Source organism: Pseudophryne corroboree, chromosome 7, assembly GCF_028390025.1.
Source record: "Pseudophryne corroboree isolate aPseCor3 chromosome 7, aPseCor3.hap2, whole genome shotgun sequence".
Classification (NCBI taxonomy): Eukaryota; Metazoa; Chordata; class Amphibia; order Anura; family Myobatrachidae; genus Pseudophryne; species Pseudophryne corroboree.
The window spans coordinates 82,058,750-82,078,294 of NC_086450.1; the positions used below are offsets into that span (position 1 = coordinate 82,058,750).

The window sequence follows — 19,545 nt, forward strand, 5'->3', positions numbered from 1 at the left end:
AACAATATGCTTTGGGCCCCCCCGATTCTGTAAATATCTACGACAAACCGTTCCAGGGGTGCCTAGATCATCCTGCTGCTCCCGACTCTTTAGTCCTGCCGCAGCCACCATGGTGTCAATGCCCCCATACTCTTCTGCTTGTCTGCCGTCTACCTTGCTGGCTGCTCCTCTTCTGCAGCAATGCCTAAATGATACAGGGGGTAGGTGGAGGGACGGTGCCAGGGTGTACGACGCCCCCCAGCAAACTATAGATTTGTGCCCTTCTACAAATATGGAGGCAAAATAGTGGTTGGTGCCCCCCACCTACACAAGCACACATTCATTACCAACACCCCAGCAGCACCAAGACACTCCCTCTCATACCCAGCACTAATACCTCTGCAGCAACATCTCCCCCTCAACACGCAGACACCCCCCACATACACTATTGAACCCAGACACACACACCCCCTTTACACTACAGCACCCAGACACCCCCTCATACACTACAGCACCCACATAAACTACAGCAACCAGACACCCCCTCATACACTACAGCACCCAGACACCCCCTCATACACTATAGCACCCACATACACTACAGCACCCAGACAACCCCACCCATACACTACAGCACCCATACACCCCTCCTCATACACTACAGCACCCATACACCCGTCCCCATACACTATAGCACCCAGACACCCCCCTCATACACTACAGCACCCATACACCCCTCCCATACACTACAGCACCCAGACACTCCTCCCATACACTACAGCACCCAGACAACCCCCCTCATACACTACAGCACCCAGACATCCCTCATACACTACAGCACCCAGACACCCCTCATACCAGTGGCGGAACTACCAGCGGTGCAACCAGTGCATTGCACTGGGGCCCGCTGGGGTGAAGGGGCCCACAGCCGCCCCGCATTACAATGAGTCACATTGACTCATTGTATGCCGCGGCCAGCGCTGCGCCCCCGCTGCCAGTGTCCAGACTCACACCTCACTCAGGTCTCGGCTGGAGCAGGAGGAGGGTCCGGTCGACTATTCTCTGTCATCCACTCTCCGCGTGTCTCCTCCCCCAAGTCTTGGCTGCCTGCGCGTTACTGGAAGGGTTGATGCTAAATTTAAGTTGGCAAAGGGACCTTTTCCGTCAGGGGGAGGAGCCACGACTTACTGGAAGGCCCAGCTCACCCCTCGGCTCCTCCCCGCCAGCTCTTCTAGTGTGACTTATGATGGGGCACAGAGTCTCCTCCTCCCCTCTGGACTATGTGCAACTCCACAGAATCTGCAGGCAGCTAAGGGGCTGGGGCACATGATGAGCTGCATACCCGTCATCCCACCTCCTCTCCCCCAACCCTCTCTCACACGAGGAGCTGCTTGCTCTGCACTGGAAGTGGGAGCTGTGTGTGCAGGCACTGCATCGGAGCAGCAAACTGCATACAGAAGGCCTGGTTTATGTTCAGAAAACAACTGGTGAGTTGTGAAGGGAGTGGGATGTCTGGATTTTCTAAAGTATGGGGGGGAGGGGGGGTTGTTGTAGTGTATGGAAGAGAGTGGGTGCAGTAGTGTATGGGGGGGGGGGTCTGGGTGCTGTAGTGTATGAGGGAGTGTCTGGGTGCTGTAGTGTATGAAGGGGGTGTCTGGGTTCTGTAGTGTATGAAGGGGGTGTCTGGGTGCTGTAGTGTATGGGGGGAGTGTCTCGGTGCTGTAGTGTATAAGGGGGTTGTCTGGGTGCTGTAGTGTATGAGGGGGTGTATGGGTGCTGTAGTGTATGGGAGGAGAGTCTGGGTGCTGTAGTGTATGAGGGGGGTGTCTGGGTGCTGTAGTGTATGAGGGGGTGTCTGGGTGCAGTAGTGTATGGGGGGATGTCTGGGTGCTGTAGTGTATGAGGGGGCTGTCTGGGTGCTGTAGTGTATGGGGGGATGTCTGGGTGCTGTAGTGTATAAGGGGGTTGTCTGGGTGCTGTAGTGTATGAGGGGTGTCTGGGTGCTGTAGTGTATGAAGGGGGTGTCTGGGTGCTGTAGTGTATGAGGGAGTGTCTGGGTGCTGTAGTGTATGGGGGGATGTCTGGGTGCTGTAGTGTATGGGGGGATGTCTGGGTGCTGTAGTGTATAAGGGGGTTGTCTGGGTGCTGTAGTGTATGAGGGGTGTCTGGGTGCTGTAGTGTATGAAGGGGGTGTCTGGGTGCTGTAGTGTATGAGGGAGTGTCTGGGTGCTGTAGTGTATGGGGGGATGTCTGGGTGCTGTAGTGTATAAAGGGGGTGTCTGGGTGCTGTAGTGTATGGGGGGATGTCTGGGTGCTGTAGTGTATAAGGGGGTTGTCTGGGTGCTGTAGTGTATGGGGGGATGTCTGGGTGCTGTAGTGTATAAGGGGGTTGTCTGGGTGCTGTAGTGTATAAAGGGGGTGTCTGGGTGCTGTAGTGTATGGGGGGATGTCTGGGTGCTGTAGTGTATAAGGGGGTTGTCTGGGTGCTGTAGTGTATGAGGGGTGTCTGGGTGCTGTAGTGTATGAGGGGTGTCTGGGTGCTGTAGTGTATGCGGGGGATGTCTGGGTGCTGTAGTGTATGAGGAGGGGTGTATGGGTGCTGTAGTGTATGAGGTGGATGTCTGGGTGCTGTAGTGTATGAGGGGGGTGTCTGGGTGCTGTAGTGTATGGGAGGGGTGTCTGGGTGCTGTAGTGTATGAGGAGGGGTGTATGGGTGCTGTAGTGTATGAGGGGTGTCTGGGTGCTGTAGTGTATGCGAGGAGTGTCTGGGTGCTGTAGTGTATGAGGAGGGGTGTCTGGGTGCTGTAGTGTATGAGGGGGGTGTCTGCCTGCTGTAGTGTATGAGGGAGTATCTGGGTGCTGTAGTGTATGAGGAGGTGTCTGGATGCTGTAGTGTATGAGGGGGGTGTCTGGGTGCTGTAGTGTATGAGGGGGGGGGGGGGGGGGGGGTCTGGATGCTGTAGTGTATGGGTGGGGTTGTCTGGGTGCTGTAGTGTGTGAGGAGGGGTGTATGGGTGCTGTAGTGTATGAGGGGTGTCTGGGTGCTGTAGTGTATGGGAGGAGTGTCTGGGTGCTGTAGTGTATGAGGAGGGGTGTCTGGGTGCTGTAGTGTATGAGGAGGGGTGTCTGGGTGCTGTAGTGTGTCAGGGGGGGTGTCTGGGTGCTGTAGTGTATGAGGAGGGGTGTCTGGCTGCTGTAGTGTATGAGGAGGGGTGTCTGGGTGCTATAGTGTATGAGGGGGGTGTCTGGGTGCTGTAGTGTATGAGGGGGGTGTCTGGGTGCTGTAGTGTATGGGAGGCGTGTCTGGGTGCTGTAGTGTATGGGTGCTGTAGTGTATGAGGAGGTGTCTCGGTGCTGTAGTGTATAAGGGGGGAAGCTGGGTGCTGTAGTGTATGGGAGGAGTGTCTGGGTGCTGTAGTGTATGGTAAGGGTGTCTCGGTGCTGTAGTGTATGAGGAGGGGTGTCTGGCTGCTGTAGTGTATGAGGAGGGGTGTCTGGGTGCTGTAGTGTATGAGGAGGGGTGTATGGGTGCTGTAGTGTATGGGTGGGGTTGTCTGGGTGCTGTAGTGTATGAGGAGGGGTGTATGGGTGCTGTAGTGTATGAGGGGGGTGTCTGGGTGCTGTAGTGTATGGTAGGAGTGTCTGGGTGCTGTAGTGTATGTGAGGGGTGTATGGGTGCTGTAGTGTATGAGGGGGGTGTCTGGCTGCTATAGTGTATGAGGACGCGTGTATGGGTGCTGTAGTGTATGAGGAGGGGTGTATGGGTGCTGTAGTGTATGGGTGGGGTTGTCTGGGTGCTGTAGTGTATGTGGGTGCTGTAGTGTATGAGGGGGTGTCTGGGTGCTGTAGTGTATGTGGGTGCTGTAGTGTATGAGGGGGTGTCTGGGTGCTGTAGTTTATGTGGGTACTGTAGTGTATGAAGGGGTGTCTGGGTGCTGTAGTGTAAAGGGGGGGGGGGGGGGTCTGGGTTCAATAGTGTATGTGGGGGGTGTCTGCGTGTTGAGGGGGAGTTGTTGCTGCAGAGGTATTAGTGCTGGGTATGAGAGGGAGTGTCTTGGTGCTGCTGGGGTGTTGGTAATGAATGTGTGCTTGTGTAGGTGGGGGGCACCAACCACTATTTTGCCTCCATATTTGTAGAAGGGCACAAATCTATAGTTTGCTGGGGGGCGTCGTACACCCTGGCACCGTCCCTCCACCCACCCCCTGTATCATTTAGGCATTGCTGCAGAAGAGGAGCAGCCAGCAAGGTAGATGGCAGACAAGCAGAAGAGTATGGGGGCATTGACACCATGGTGGCTGCGGCAGGACTTAAGAGTCGGGAGCAGCAGGATGATCTAGGCACCCCTGGAACGGTTTGTGGTAGATATTTACAGAATCGGGGGGCCCCAAAGCATATTGTTGCACCTGGGCCCACCACTCTCTGGTTCCGCCACTGCCTCATACACTACAGCACCCAGACAACCCCCTTATACACTACAGCACCCAGACATCCCCCCATACACTACAGCACCCAGACACCCCCTCATACACTACAGCACCCAGACACTCCTCCCATACACTACAGCACCCATACACCCCTCCTCATACACTACAGTACCCAGACATCCCTCCCATACACTACAGCACCCAGACACCCCCCTCATACACTACAGCACCCAGACACCCCCCCTCATACACTACAGCACCCAGACACCCCCTCATACACTACAGCACCCACACACACCCCTCATACACTACAGCACCCAGACACTCCCCTCATACACTACAGCACCCAGACATCCCCCTCATACACTACAGCACCCAGACACTCCTCCCATACACTACAGCACCCATACACCCCCTCATACACTACAGCACCCAGACAACCCCCTTATACACTACAGCACCCAGACATCCCCCCATACACTACAGCACCCAGACACCCCCTTCATACACTACAGAACCCAGACACCCCCTTCATACACTACAGCACCCAGACACTCCCTCATACACTACAGCACCCAGACCCCCCCCCCCATACACTACTGCACCCACTCTCTTCCATACACTACAACAACCCCCCCTCCCCCCCATACTTTAGAAAATCTAGACATCCCACTCCTTTCACAACTCACCAGTTGTTTTCTGAACATAAACCAGGCCTTCTGTATGCAGTTTGCTGCTCCGATGCAGTGCCTGCACACACAGCTCCCACTTCCAGTGCAGAGCAAGCAGCTCCTCGTGTGAGAGAGGGTTGGGGGAGAGGAGGTGGGATGACGGGTATGCAGCTCATCATGTGCCCCAGCCCCTTAGCTGCCTGCAGATCCTGTGGAGTTGCACATAGTCCAGAGGGGAGGAGGAGACTCTGTGCCCCATCATAAGTCACACTAGAAGAGCTGGGGGGAGGAGCCGAGGAGTGGGCTGGGCCTTCCAGTAAGTCGTGGCTCCTCCCCCTGACGGAAAAGGTCCCTTTGCCAACTTGAATTTAGCATCAACCCTTCCAGTAACGCGCAGGCAGCCAAGACTTGGGGGAGGAGACACGCGGGGAGTGGATGACAGAGAAGAGTCGACCGGACCCTCCTCCTGCTCCAGCCGAGACCTGAGTGATGTGTGAGTCTGGACACAGGCGGCGGGGGCGCAGCGCTGGCCGCGGCATACAATGAGTCAATGTGACTCATTGTAATGCGGGCGGCTGTGGGCCCCTTCACCCCAGCGGGCCCCAGTTCAATGCACTGGTTGCACCGCTGGTAGTTCCGCCACTGCTGTCAATATAAAGCATGGAGGAGGAGGCATCTCAGTGAAGGGAAGTCTTACTGCTACTGCATACAATGGCATGCCAGAGAATTGTGTGCTGCAACTTTGTGGCAACTGCTTGGGGACGGCCACCTATCAAAGTAAGGTCTACTAACTTGGCTGACCTGCACAATGCCCTGACCTCAGCCCCATGAAACACCTAAACCACTTAACTGACGATTTTTCCCTTCAACCCGTTCATAACATTATTTTTTTACAATATTTTTTATTTAATATAGTTTAAAAAGTTTTTTTTTAAATATTTAAATTAGTGATGAGCGGGTTCGGTTCGTCGGAATCCGAACCCCCCCCCCGAACTTCACCCATTTTACACGGTTCCGAGGCAGATTAGAATCTTCCCGCCTTGCCCCGCCTTGCTCGGTTAACCCGAGCGCGCCCGAACGTCATCATCCCGCTGTCGGATTCTCGCGAGATTCGGATTCTATATAAGGAGCCGCGCGTCGCCGTCATTTTTCACTCGTGCATTGGAAATGATAGTGAGAGGACGTGGCTGGCGTCCTCTCAGTTTTATTCAGGTGGCTGCAAATATCTATATCTGTGCTCACTGCTTTATTGTGGGGACTGGGGACCAGCAGTATTATATAGGAGGAGTACAGTGCAGAGTTTTGCTGACCAGTGACCACCAGTATTATACGTTCTCTGCCTGAAAAACGCTCCATATCTGTGCTCAGTGTGCTGCATATATCTGTGCTCACACTGCTTTATTGTGGGGACTGGGGACCAGCAGTATTATATAGGAGTACAGTGCAGAGTTTTGCTGACCAGTGACCACCAGTATTATACGTTCTCAGCCTGAAAAACGCTCCATATCTGTGCTCAGTGTGCTGCATATATCTGTGCTCACACTGCTTTATTGTGGGGACTGGGGACCACCAGTATTATATAGGAGGAGTACAGTGCAGAGTTTTGCTGACCAGTGACCACCAGTATTATACGTTCTCTGCCTGAAAAACGCTCCATATCTGTGCTCAGTGTGCTGCATATATCTGTGCTCACACTGCTTTATTGTGGGGACTGGGGACCACCAGTATTATATAGGAGGAGTACAGTGCAGAGTTTTGCTGACCAGTGACCACCAGTATTATATGTTCTCTGCCTGAAAAACGCTCCATATCTGTGCTCAGTGTGCTGCATATATCTGTGCTCACACTGCTTTATTGTGGGGACTGGGGACCACCAGTATTATATAGGAGGAGTACAGTGCAGAGTTTTGCTGCCCAGTGACCACCAGTATTATACGTTCTCTGCCTGAAAAACGCTCCATATCTGTGCTACATTGTAGTATATAGTAGGAGTACAGTGCATAATTTTGCTGACCACCAGTATATAATATATAGCAGTACGGTACAGTAGGCCACTGCTCTACCTACCTCTGTGTCGTCAAGTATACTATCCATCCATACCTGTGGTGCATTTCAGTTTTGCACAGTTTGCTGACCACCAGTATATAATATATATCAGTACGGTACAGTAGTCCACTGCTCTACCTCTGTGTTGTCAAGTATACTATCCATCCATACCTGTGGTGCATTTCAGTTTTGCACAGTTTGCTGACCACCAGTATATAATATATAGCAGTACGGTACAGTAGGCCACTGCTCTACCTACCTCTGTGTCGTCAAGTATACTATCCATCCATACCTGTGGTGATTTTCAGTTGTGCGCAGTATATATAGTAGTAGGCCATTGCTATTGATACTGGCATATAATTCCACACATTAAAAAATGGAGAACAAAAATGTGGAGGGTAAAATAGGGAAAGATCAAGATCCACTTCCACCTCGTGCTGAAGCTGCTGCCACTAGTCATGGCTGAGACGATGAAATGCCATCAACCTCGTCTGCCAAGGCCGATGCCCAATGTCATAGTAGAGAGCATGTAAAATCCAAAAAACAAAAGTTCAGTAAAATGACCCAAAAATCAAAATTAAAAGCGTCTGAGGAGAAGCGTAAACTTGCCAATATGCCATTTACGACACAGAGTGGCAAGGAACGGCTGAGGCCCTGGCCTATGTTCATGGCTAGTGGTTCAGCTTCACATGAGAATGGAAGCACTCATCCTCTCGCTAGAAAACTGCAGTGCCACTCCTGAATGGGCCAGGTGTTTGTGTCGGCCACTTGGGTCGCTTAGCTTAGTCACACAGCTACCTCATTGCGCCTCTTTTTTTCTTTGCATCATGTGCTGTTTGGGGACTATTTTTTTTAATCTGCCATCCTGTCTGACACTGCAGTGCCACTCCTAGATGGGCCAGGTGTTTGTGTCGGCCACTTGGGTCGCTTAGCTTAGTCACACAGCTACCTTATTGCGCCTCTTTTTTTCTTTGCATCATGTGCTGTTTGGGGACTATTTTTTTAAAGTGCCATCCTGCCTGACACTGCAGTGCCACTCCTAGATGGGCCAGGTGTTTGTGTCGGCCACTTGTGTCGCTTAGCTTAGCCATCCAGCGACCTTGGTGCACCTCTTTTTTTCTTTGCATCATGTGCTGTTTGGGGACTATTTTTTAAATCTGCCATCCTGTCTGACACTGCAGTGCCACTCCTAGATGGGCCAGGTATTTGTGTCGGCCACTTGGGTCGCTTAGCTTAGTCACACAGCTACCTCATTGCGCCTCTTTTTTTCTTTGCATCATGTGCTGTTTGGGGACTATTTTTTTGAAGTGCCATCCTGTCTGACACTGCAGTGCCACTCCTAGATGGGCCAGGTGTTTGTGTCGGCCACTTGGGTCGCTTAGCTTAGTCATCCAGCGACCTCGGTGCAAATTTTAGGACTAAAAATAATATTGTGAGGTGTTCAGAATAGACTGAAAATGAGTGGAAATTATGGTTATTGAGCTTAATAATACTATGGGATCAAAATGACCCCCAAATTCTATGATTTAAGCTGTTTTTTAGGGTTTTTTGTAAAAAAAACACCCGAATCCAAAACACCCCCGAATCCGACAAAAAAATTTCAGGGAGGTTTTGCCAAAACGCGTCCGAATCCAAAACACGGCCGCGGAACCGAATCCAAAACCAAAACACAAAACCCGAAAAAATTCCAGTGCACATCACTAATTTAAATATTATACCCCTTTCACATTGCAAAAATAACCCGGTATCGACTCAGCATATTGCCGGGTCGACACGGGTCAGTGTGCGATGTGAAAGGGGCCTTGGAGAATTCCCTGGGTCACCTGACCCGGTAATTCAACCCGGGTAATAAGAAGGGTTATTCCCGGGTTGAATACTGGGTCAGTGGCAGCGTAAACGGATTTCCGGGTTGATGAGACCTGAGATCCGTTTACTACATAGGGAGAGGCAGCGCAGAGATTAGCTCGTCTCCAAGCGCCGCTTCCACCCGCACTGTCGGCTCCGCCCCCTGCCGCTATGGCAACTGAACCGGCATATTTCCCGGATCAGGAAGCCAGCAGAGAGGCTCCAATGCCGGATCCCACCCGAGAAGGACCCATTTACAATTCCCAGGTAGGATTCGGCATTGGAGATGTGAAAGGGGTATTATAATACGCACATCTGCAGAACGGATCTCCTCGTCAAAAACTGGGGTACACAGTGGGGCAGTGCGGTCACATGTAATTTGACCATGCCAGTTAAGTGGTTAAGGATGAAATGGAACACTGACTGCGATCCTTATCACCCATCAGTAAATGACCTCACTAATGCTCTTGTGACTGAGTGGATAAAGGAAAGCCTTTCCAGAAGACTGCAGGCTGTTACAGTAGCAAATGGAGGACCAACTATATATCAACGAATGCCTATGATTATGGAATGAGTACGTGTGAGGGATGCGGTCAATTTACCTACAATCAAAATCCCGACGGTCAAAATACAGACAACCATTGACCGATGGTCAAAATACCGACAAGGTCAAAATACCGACATTACAAATGTCGACACGGTCAAAATACTAACATTGGAAATGTCGACAGGTTAAAAAATCGACATGAGTTTTTCCTGATTTTCATAATTGAAACCAACTTGTTCATACTTTACCATCCCAGTGGACATGAAGGGGGATATAATAGTGTGCCGAGTGCAACGAGGCACCGTACACGAAGCATGGCGATCGCAGCAAGCCATGCGAGGGGACGCGGTAGACTAATACAGTGTCCATGTCGACATACACACCACGTTTTGAAAAACGCTTGTCTAATTTTTGACCTGTTGACATTTTAAATGTTGGTATTTTGACCACGTTGACATTTTAAATGTCGGTATTTTGACATTGTCGGTATTTCAACCGTCTGGATTTTGATTGTAGGTAAATCACACTGATCCCACGTGTGATGTTCAGGTGTTCCGGTGTCTACATACTTTTGTCCATGTAGTGTATATGCAATGTAAGAGATGGAGGCAGGCATACTGTATGTGGAGCTCCCTTCAGTACAGTGCATCAAAACAAGTACAGTAAAAACAAAACTGAACGCACAATAAGGATATTAAAGCGGCATGGAATCCTGCTGATCACAACATCACATGTAAGGCATAGTACATGTATAATTGATGCATGTTTCGTACATTTTTATAGAATGTTGCTCAAAGCCGCCTGGCAAAGCCTGCACACAGTAAGTATGCTGAATGTAAGTGGGACTATTACCCTACAGTAGCCGTACATAGGAAGCTCACACTATAACTGCCACCCTTCATATGCTTCGAACAAGCTAATACTATTGTCTCTGATGAACTGACACTGCAGACACAAAACTAGAGGGAACTTGCTAACCCAATTTTGTCCTTCATACTGTACTTTTATGTTACTTACTACTATTGCTAATAAAGATAATACTCTAAAATAAGAAGACCAACAGGGACTCACTGTGATGGGCATCATTACATATTTACTCTGTTGGTGCAGTATGATGATTCAATTCCAAAGATACCTACTGTATATGACAAACATATCAAAAACCAACAATAGGGCAATAATGATATAACACAAACACCCTTGTGGATTTCAAAATGAGAAAGTGTCCTATTGTATATAGATTCCTCCAAATCTTGTGACCAAAGGGTAAGTTCCCATACGTGCGTCACCACAGAGTGAGTAGGTGAATTACTGCAGCACTTTTGTTTTATATATTTATCGCATAGGTAACTTTGGAATTGAATCTTCACACAGTGCCAACAGAGTAAAAACATTTTATTTCACCTTTATTGTATTTTTGGGGTGTTTCAGTACCGCCCTTTTATTATTCTGCGGCTGCAGTGGAGGGTGCACTGAAGTTCTTACATTATAATTTGTATTGGGAGTTGAAGGGTTAGCTCTTCTGTCTTTGTAAATATTACTTTTTATATGATCAATTTCCTTATAATAAGTATAGTGTAAAAGTGAATATTTCTACCTCCCTAATGAAGGGTTAAACATGCTATATGAATTGTTATGTGTTTGAATAGACACGTACGCACTCTCTACAAGATGCCTTTGTCTGTTCATATAATATAAGGCTTGTGTGTGTCTTATCTTCAAGGACAATTACATACCAGATCAAAACTGTTACTTCTGTGTGTTACTAAAATATCCTGCATGTAATGTCGTATGCTACTTCTATTTATCCAATCATATGCTTGCACATATTGTATACACCCATGTTTCTTTTCTATATAGTACTCTGTAATTTATTAAATAAACAGTGTGAATTTTTACTGCTTGTGTTGTGCATGTACCTTGTGGTTAAAGTTTACACTCCAGACGTCTAAGAGGCCATCACATCGAGGGTTAAGGTATAAGGGCAAATCCTTTCAGCTGGGGGCTATGTCCGGAATTCAGTGATCGTCCCTGAATGGTAAAGATAGAGAATTTATTGTCTGTCTTTGCCATACAGGATTGCGGTCATACACTGAAGCTGAATCCGTGTCAGTGTTCCGGGAACACGTGACAAGGTAATATTTAAGTCCGGGACTTAATATTACGAAGTTTTATGTAAAAGCATAAAACAGGTATCAGGGATACCATAGAATCTTTAATGTCTGGGACTTAAAGATACGTCTGAGAAAGGACCAGGCGTCCAAGCGCAATTCTCCAAAGACGTTAGTATCTGGGATACTTAAAAAAAAAAAAAATAGACCTGGGGTCTATACGTAACGTAGATCATACCTCGATTTGATCGTCTATATTCTTGTATGTTTGTAGTGAGATAAGTTCTTATATTTGGTCCAGACGGCTGGTAAGTTTTCGTCTGCCAGATATCTTTACTCAAACACTTTTCTTGCTTCCTGTCTAAAACGCTGTATTTTTCTGACATCTTGTACGAATGGTAAGTATCGTACCGTCAAAAGATTTCATGTTCTCACTATACAGATAATATTGTGATATTGTCAATGACTAATTAACTGGTTAGCTGATGCATGTATAGTAGAGTTGTAAATTTTAGATATTTTCCTTTAAAGTTGTACTGTTGATTTATATTACTGTCTGACAATGGGCTCTAGTCAGAGTAAAAAAACCTGCATATTCCCCGCCCCTCCCTGGTGAGACATGCAAGATGTATGTCGCCCGCAACTCTACCTCAGAGTATTATTTAGTTAACCCATGGGTGGATAATTTAGCGGGATGGACAGAGAAAGCAGGACAGGACCCATTCCTACGGGAAGGCAGTAATTACCCTTTCTATATGGAGATTTAAGAAAAAATGTCAGTTTAGCACAGAAGCGAAGCTGCAGAGAACTGTAAATCTTTGAAAATCCCTCTCGCCTCCCCCCTTTGCATTCCAATGTATCCTGCGCTCAGAGACACAAATCTCTTGGCAGCAGTAACCCTTTCACACTAAATGGGATCGCCTCCAACTCCACTGCTGGAGGGTGCGTCCACTAGCTCTATCCCTAGCACCAATAACCCAGAGTTTAGATAATAGTAAAACACTGTCCCAAGCCCACCATTACCCTCGATGGCTGTATATCTTATTTGCGCAAAGCTTGCAAAGGACGCAGCTATACACATATGAAGGAAGTCTTTTTTGCCTGTCGCTGTAGCTTGTAAACAGAAACCTTCATAGTCTGTTACTGCGTTTTGGAAAAGGTTTAAGGACTGCTGGACAGATGACGCTAGCTTACCTTTGCTTAACTTAGAAAGCTTACTCACTTCCCCACTCACTCATAACTATCAGAACTCCAGACGCTTTGACAGACGGAACCAACCCCGCAGTCAGGGAACATTCCAAAGACCCCGCGCACTGACGGGGCCCGGAGGAGGGTATCCCAGCCTTTATTCAACTCACCCGTCATAGTAAAGATTCACCTCTGCTGCCACTTATTATAAATGGAAGTAAAATTCCCTTTTTAGTGGACAGCGGTGCAACAACCAGTGTTTTGTGTTCTGACCTATGCAGTGTCCCCTCTCACCAGAAAAGATAGAAGGTCCCCGCCCCATGATACAGCAATTCTTACAACAGGGTATTCTCAGACATATTGTATCACCATACTGTACTCCTGTGAACCCTGTTGCCAAAGCTGATGGTAGTATAAGATTTGTACAGAATCTCAGAGCGATCAATCAGTTAATTGTCCCAATTGCACCAATTGTTCCAGATGTAAACTCACTCATTTCTGCAATCCCTGCAGATGCTGCGTTCTTCTCTGTAATTGATTTGAAGAATGCCTTTTTTTCAGCATACCTGTAGATTCACAGACACAATTACTTTTTGCCTTTTCTTTTGAGGGTAAACAACTTACCTGGTGCAGATTATTGACGCACCTGTTGTCTCCAGGCCACATTGAGGCCCTGGCAACCTCACCATGGTTCAGTCCTGCTACAGTATGCAGATGATCTGCTGCTCTGTAGTAAAACTGAGGAGGCCTGCCGAGAGGATGGTGTTTCATTACTAAACTGGCTTTGTGAATGTGGACACAAGGTGTCCAAAATAAAAATGCAATGGTGTAAAAAAAAAAAAAAAAAAAAGCATGTTGATTACTTAGGTTTTGTGCTCACTCAGGGAGAGAGGAAAGTCAGTCCACAACGCATACAGTCTGTATTGGGCCTGGTCACCCCAACTACCCAGAAGGAACTACTGTCCTTCCTGGGTATGGTAAATTACTGCAGACAGTGGATATCTGATTGCTCCTATTACGATAACATTTTGAGACAAGCCACACTGAAGGACAAGCCTAAAACTGTACAATGGTCACAAGAAATGTTAACTGCATATGAAAGTTTAAAATGTATGTTGATAAAAAGTCCGGCACTTGGCCTCCCCAGTTATGTACTACCTTTCCATCTATATGCAAGGGACAATTGTAAAACCATGGCGGGGGTGCTCACACAGTTTCATGGAGGGAAGTTGCGCCCCGTGCATTTTTTTTCCAAAGTCATGCCAGTGTCTGTGCAAGGTATGCCTGCCTGCCTCAGGGCTTTGGCAGCCTGTGCAATGGTTGCAGAAATGGCCACTACCCTCACTTTGGGCCACATCACAGTACTCCACACCACACATGATGTCCTGGCAATACTTCAAGGCTTACACACACAGTACATGTCAGCACAACGCCTTAGTGGATATGAAGTACTCCTTTTGAGTAACCCTACCCTTACCATTAAGTACACTGCTAGTTCTTCTGGCCCTGCACCCATTCTCAATGCCCTTTTAGGCTTGAAAGGTCCTGAGGATGAACCACCCGACCTACATGACTGTGCTGCTTCCATTGAAGCTGAAACTTCTCCCAGACTTGACATGTCTCCCGTTCCCATACCAGGCGCAGACATAGTTTTTGTTGACGGCTCCTGTAGTAGGCTCAATGACAATACATACCAGGCTGGCTATGCCATTGTCACCCTCCCTGATACTGTGTTGGAAACCCTACCAATACCTTATCAGTCCGCGCAAGCTGCAGAACTCATTACACTCACTAGAGCATGTCCCTCCCTTGATAACGTCCATCTGCTCACTCAACTTCAAGCTGCTGCGACTAATGCTGATCTCTCCGACTGGACTTACCCAATTCTGCAGAAAAAATCCTAAATCAGGATTAATCTGCAAAGAGGGGAAACCCTGTATGCCCCAGTCCAGTGCCCCTTTGCTCGTTGCCCAGTGCCGTGGTGTTGGTCACCGTGGTGAAGCCACAACACTCCTCCTACTAACCAATGATTTTTATGTTACTAATGCCAAATCACTTGTGGACCAGTATGTTAGCAGATGCATCACTTGCCTCAGGAACAACCCTAATAAAGCTAAACACCAGCATCTTGAATACCCCACAAAAGACTCTAGGTTACTCCCCATTTGAAATACTAATGGGCAGACCCTTTTCCTACACCCTGGGCTAAGAAACCACTAGTAATACAGGAAGGAGATCTAGAACTCATCAGGGAAGAGTATGTCAGGTCCCTGATAACAAAACTGAATGAAATTGAACATGAGGTTGTTTGTAAAAACCCTTTTGAATCCACAGGAACCTACACACCCCTTTAAAGTCAGAGACAGAGTCGTGGTGAAGGTGCTCCCCAGGAACAAGAGCCCAGGAGACTTCACCTATGGTCCAGAGACAGAGGTCGTAGCAGTTACCCGAACAGCAGTCCTGACAGAGGAAAGTCCTGCCTGGATCCATGCATCCCGAGTAAAAAAGGTTCCTAGACCAGACCTAGAGAGGGAAGCAAGTGATTCCAGTGAGGTACGAACCGGGGCAGACAGCCCTGACCTCCCACCTAGCGAAGAAAGAAGAACAGAAGAAGATGAGGAACCTGTCCCCTATCTTTATCCTGGGGACTACCTTGATAGCCCTACTGGCCCTCACTCACCACACAATATGTGAGGTTGATATTACACACACTAATGGGATCCCCACCTTGTGGTATAATTCCTCTAACACACACGTAGCCACATACATCCTTGATTATTTCATGTTCCCTAAACTTGCTGACAACAAACATTTCATACAGCAGAAAAGGAAATCAGGAATGTCTGAGACAGTATATATTTGTGTTACTGACGAATGGTACTATGACATTAGATATTATGGATCTAATTGTAATTCCTGGGAATATGTGGGGTGGAATACAGGAGTAGATTGGAAATATGGCCCATCATTTGCAAAAAAAATAGATGGAGCAAATATGGAGTACCCCTACTTTCTAGACTATCCATTCATAAGATGGATGAAGGCCCAAATTCATACAGGTTTAGACTAAACATAGTGAACCCTAGCAGAAGCGACAATGAGACTTATGTACTTGGTATATGGTGGCAAGCAGGGTACTATAGTGCAAGGCAAATGTTTTATTTGTGGGACATGTATAAAAACCCAAAACAAACCTTTAAAGCCCCATATTGCCACTTCTAAAGATATGGTGGCTATTACTAACCCTACCTTTGAAGACACCCTAGCTATTGAAACTGGTTTCCCTGACATTAATTTTTGGTTGGAATGGATGAAGTATAGTGCTAACAAACACAATAAAAGCAACTGTTATGTCTGTGGCAAATCTAGGCCCCACCTAGGTACAGTGCCCCTTAATATACCCCTAGAACAGGAAAATTGTTTTTTTTTTCAGCCTTTTTAATGACACCAAAACAAATGACAGTCAGTGCGAAATGTGGAAAAGGGAATATCCCATATTGTCAAAAAAATCCCAACCCAGGAAGCACCATAACTATATATCCTGGAAACTACACTTGTTATACATCTAACACCACCACAGGGAGAAATTTAAAAACCTTCCCACCAGGGTATTGTGCAAATAAGCATATTCATACTTGTAACTTTAATTCTTGTAGGCATTATAGTTTATTGTGTAATCCCCTGTGGAAAGAAACTTACCTCCAAAGGCATTGATAAGGCCCTGATGTACTATGATATAACCACCAGTCCTGTCACCTCCTCTGATAGTAAGGGACCCGACGATTATGTCCAATATCTCAAGAACTGGAGGAACAAGAAAGGAGCCTCACTCAAGAATCATGTCATATAATAATCATGATTCTAAGAGGGGATTGAAGGGTTAGCTCTTCTGTCTTTGTAAATATTACTTTTTATATGATCAATTTCCTTATAATAAGTATAGTGTAAAAGTGAATATTTCTACCTCCCTAATGAAGGGTTAAACATGCTATATGAATTGTTATGTGTTTGAATAGACACGTACGCACTCTCTACAAGATGCCTTTGTCTGTTCATATAATATAAGGCTTGTGTGTGTCTTATCTTCAAGGACAATTACATACCAGATCAAAACTGTTACTTCTGTGTGTTACTAAAATATCCTGCATGTAATGTCGTATGCTACTTCTATTTATCCAATCATATGCTTGCACATATTGTATACACCCATGTTTCTTTTCTATATAGTACTCTGTAATTTATTAAATAAACAGTGTGAATTTTTACTGCTTGTGTTGTGCATGTACCTTGTGGTTAAAGTTTACACTCCAGACGTCTAAGAGGCCATCACATCGAGGGTTAAGGTATAAGGGCAAATCCTTTCAGGAGTAAATATGCGTCTTCCTTTATTTCTCATACAGTACCTCGCAATAGCCTGACCATCGATGTTAAGCAAACATTTAAATTTTCTTACTAATAGTCGATGTTTCCCCGCTGCTTATCCGCCGTCAACGGTCAATGGCTGCATTCCACAGTGGTAATTTTTTTTTTTTACCCTTTCCGTAGCTTAGACCTGCCCTTCTATTGATTGTCCCATAGCCCCATCCCATTCTCTGATTGGCCCGACACTGTCTCGTGTTCTCACATGTCCCACATGTCATTCTGTGTGTGACTGCGACTGTATTTGCATACAAAATGCTATTCTACAGAGATTTCATGGAAAACACTGTAACGTGGCATTTTGGATGCAGATACAGCTGCAGTCACACACAGAATATAGGCATGCTGCATATCATTTTAATCAGCAGAAGCTGCTTGTGTGTCATATTACATTACTTTGCGTCTACGTCGTATTTTTACTGGGAAAACGCAACAAATATGCTTGGCGCTACCGAATCCTACCACGGCATGGCGTGACATCAAGGGCTGTTTAGCGTGACTGCAGCAAGGATGTACAAGGACACATCTGTAGCTTCTTATGCAATTGGCTGTTTTTGGACACATCAAAGCAGGAATTGGAAGAGTCAAGGGTGTTCCACTTAGAGGAAGTATAATGCTTGGCAACTCTTCAGGTCTTCTAAATATTTTGTTGGTACAGCTCCTTATAAAATCAGATTGCTACAATTGCGGATATAATATACAGTACTTTCAATGGGTCAGTTTGGCTGGAAAGAACTGTGCATGGCATGGGTTTATTAAACAATTTTATACCTATTCTTTTTTTTTTATACTCGTGCTGCTTAACAAATACTTTCTGCAATGCAATACAATGTTACAGACCCCTGATCTTACATTACCATTATGCAGTTTTTTCTCCCACAAAGGTGTTTATGATAAAACAACAAAGTTTTTGGATTATATATGTTGTTTGTTGCATGGTAATGGCCATTAAATTAAACACGGCAGCTCAATATATAATTTCTTGGACTATCAGAGCTATCTAAAATTGAAAAATAGGCTTCTGCATATGACACGATGTATCTCAGAGAGGTAATGTATTGGCCCAGATACAGCTTTCTAATTGCCTGGCTACACATTATTTTCAAACTACAATTTATGGATTGAATTACTCCGGACAAAAACATTCACTTTATGTTAATTCAATTTTTTGTAGCATCTATTCTCCCATAAGCTAATGTCTAGACAACACGTCCCTTGAATGATGAAGTAAGTTATAATCGAATAGCCTTTAGACATGTTTCCTCCACAAACACCCTGGAGCAAAGATATGAAGGGGAAAAAAGCAATATCCTTGTTGCTGACACTGCGTGCCTTGTTTAACACAAGTGTGTCTAGATTTTTTCCAGATTAGATAAGCGGCCTTTGGTGAGGAACAGGTCTACGAGAGAAGTTGGGCAGTGTGAGAGTGTTACTAAACGGAGTATGTCAAAGTAAGCTGTCACAAAACGAACAAGCACAGCGCTGCCGTGTGCTCTCCAAAATGACGCGTTTGCGTGTCTCTGTCGACGGCCATGGGCCACAGTCCATCTCCTCTCCTAGCGGCAGTGGCGATTGGCGTTCCACATGGAGCCAGTGCATTAGCATAAGCATACGGTAGTAAATCAGGGTTCCACGGCTGCCCACAAGTAATAGTTGGATGGTCGACAGTACATAGTCAATAGGTTGACAACAGATGATCAACAAGCAATAGGTCGGCAGGGTCAAAAGGTCAACAGTTAAACACCTAAAATAAATCTATGTCAAATAACCTAGGAATATAAACCAGGTAGCGACCTGGGATGGACACCGGAACGACCCACATAATTGGGCAGTGTAAGCGGTCCTACCTAGGTCATCCTGTTTACAGATCACCGACACTTGGAGATGATGTTATCTCCAGGTACCAACAGAACAGCTACATGAGTGCAATGTAAGAAGCGCCGACATGGGAATAACCTGGGTCAGAGCCGCGGTGTGAACGGGGTCTGTCCCGAACTGGAACCATGGACTCTGGATTTTGGCGCGAAAGTAGTATCAATGAGGTCCAATGAAACAATTTGGTTTTATTTTACTTCTCCTCCTACTGCACTATCCAAATGAGTTATTCTTGTGCAGAAATGTATTATCTGTCACTGACACTGACAACATGTTCCTCCTCCCACAACGCATGGAGAGTGTGCCTTCATTCTTTACAGACTTGTGCCTACCCCAAAGAAATGTACTGTAATTCGTACCAGTATTAACAACTATCTGGATATTTCCCCTGGCAGCCAATAAACATGAGGTCACAGATTTATACAATTAAAAAATAAAA

General features: G+C 46.6%; 1 protein-coding gene across 4 annotated transcripts in view; it reads right to left on the reverse strand.

Annotated features, from left to right (window-relative positions):
- OSBPL6 (oxysterol binding protein like 6) overlaps positions 1-19,545 on the reverse strand; it is a 520,623-nt gene that overhangs the window by 205,779 nt on the left and 295,299 nt on the right. The window contains exon 1 of one of the 4 annotated variants that reach the window (XM_063933382.1): positions 16,512-16,607. The exons of the other annotated variants lie outside the window; for them this stretch is intronic. Coding sequence (XP_063789452.1) covers positions 16,512-16,523 — 12 coding nt within the window. The 5' untranslated portion in view covers positions 16,524-16,607. Of the gene's footprint in view, positions 1-16,511; positions 16,608-19,545 lie in introns of those variants that run through there. 4 annotated transcript variants of the gene reach the window in all.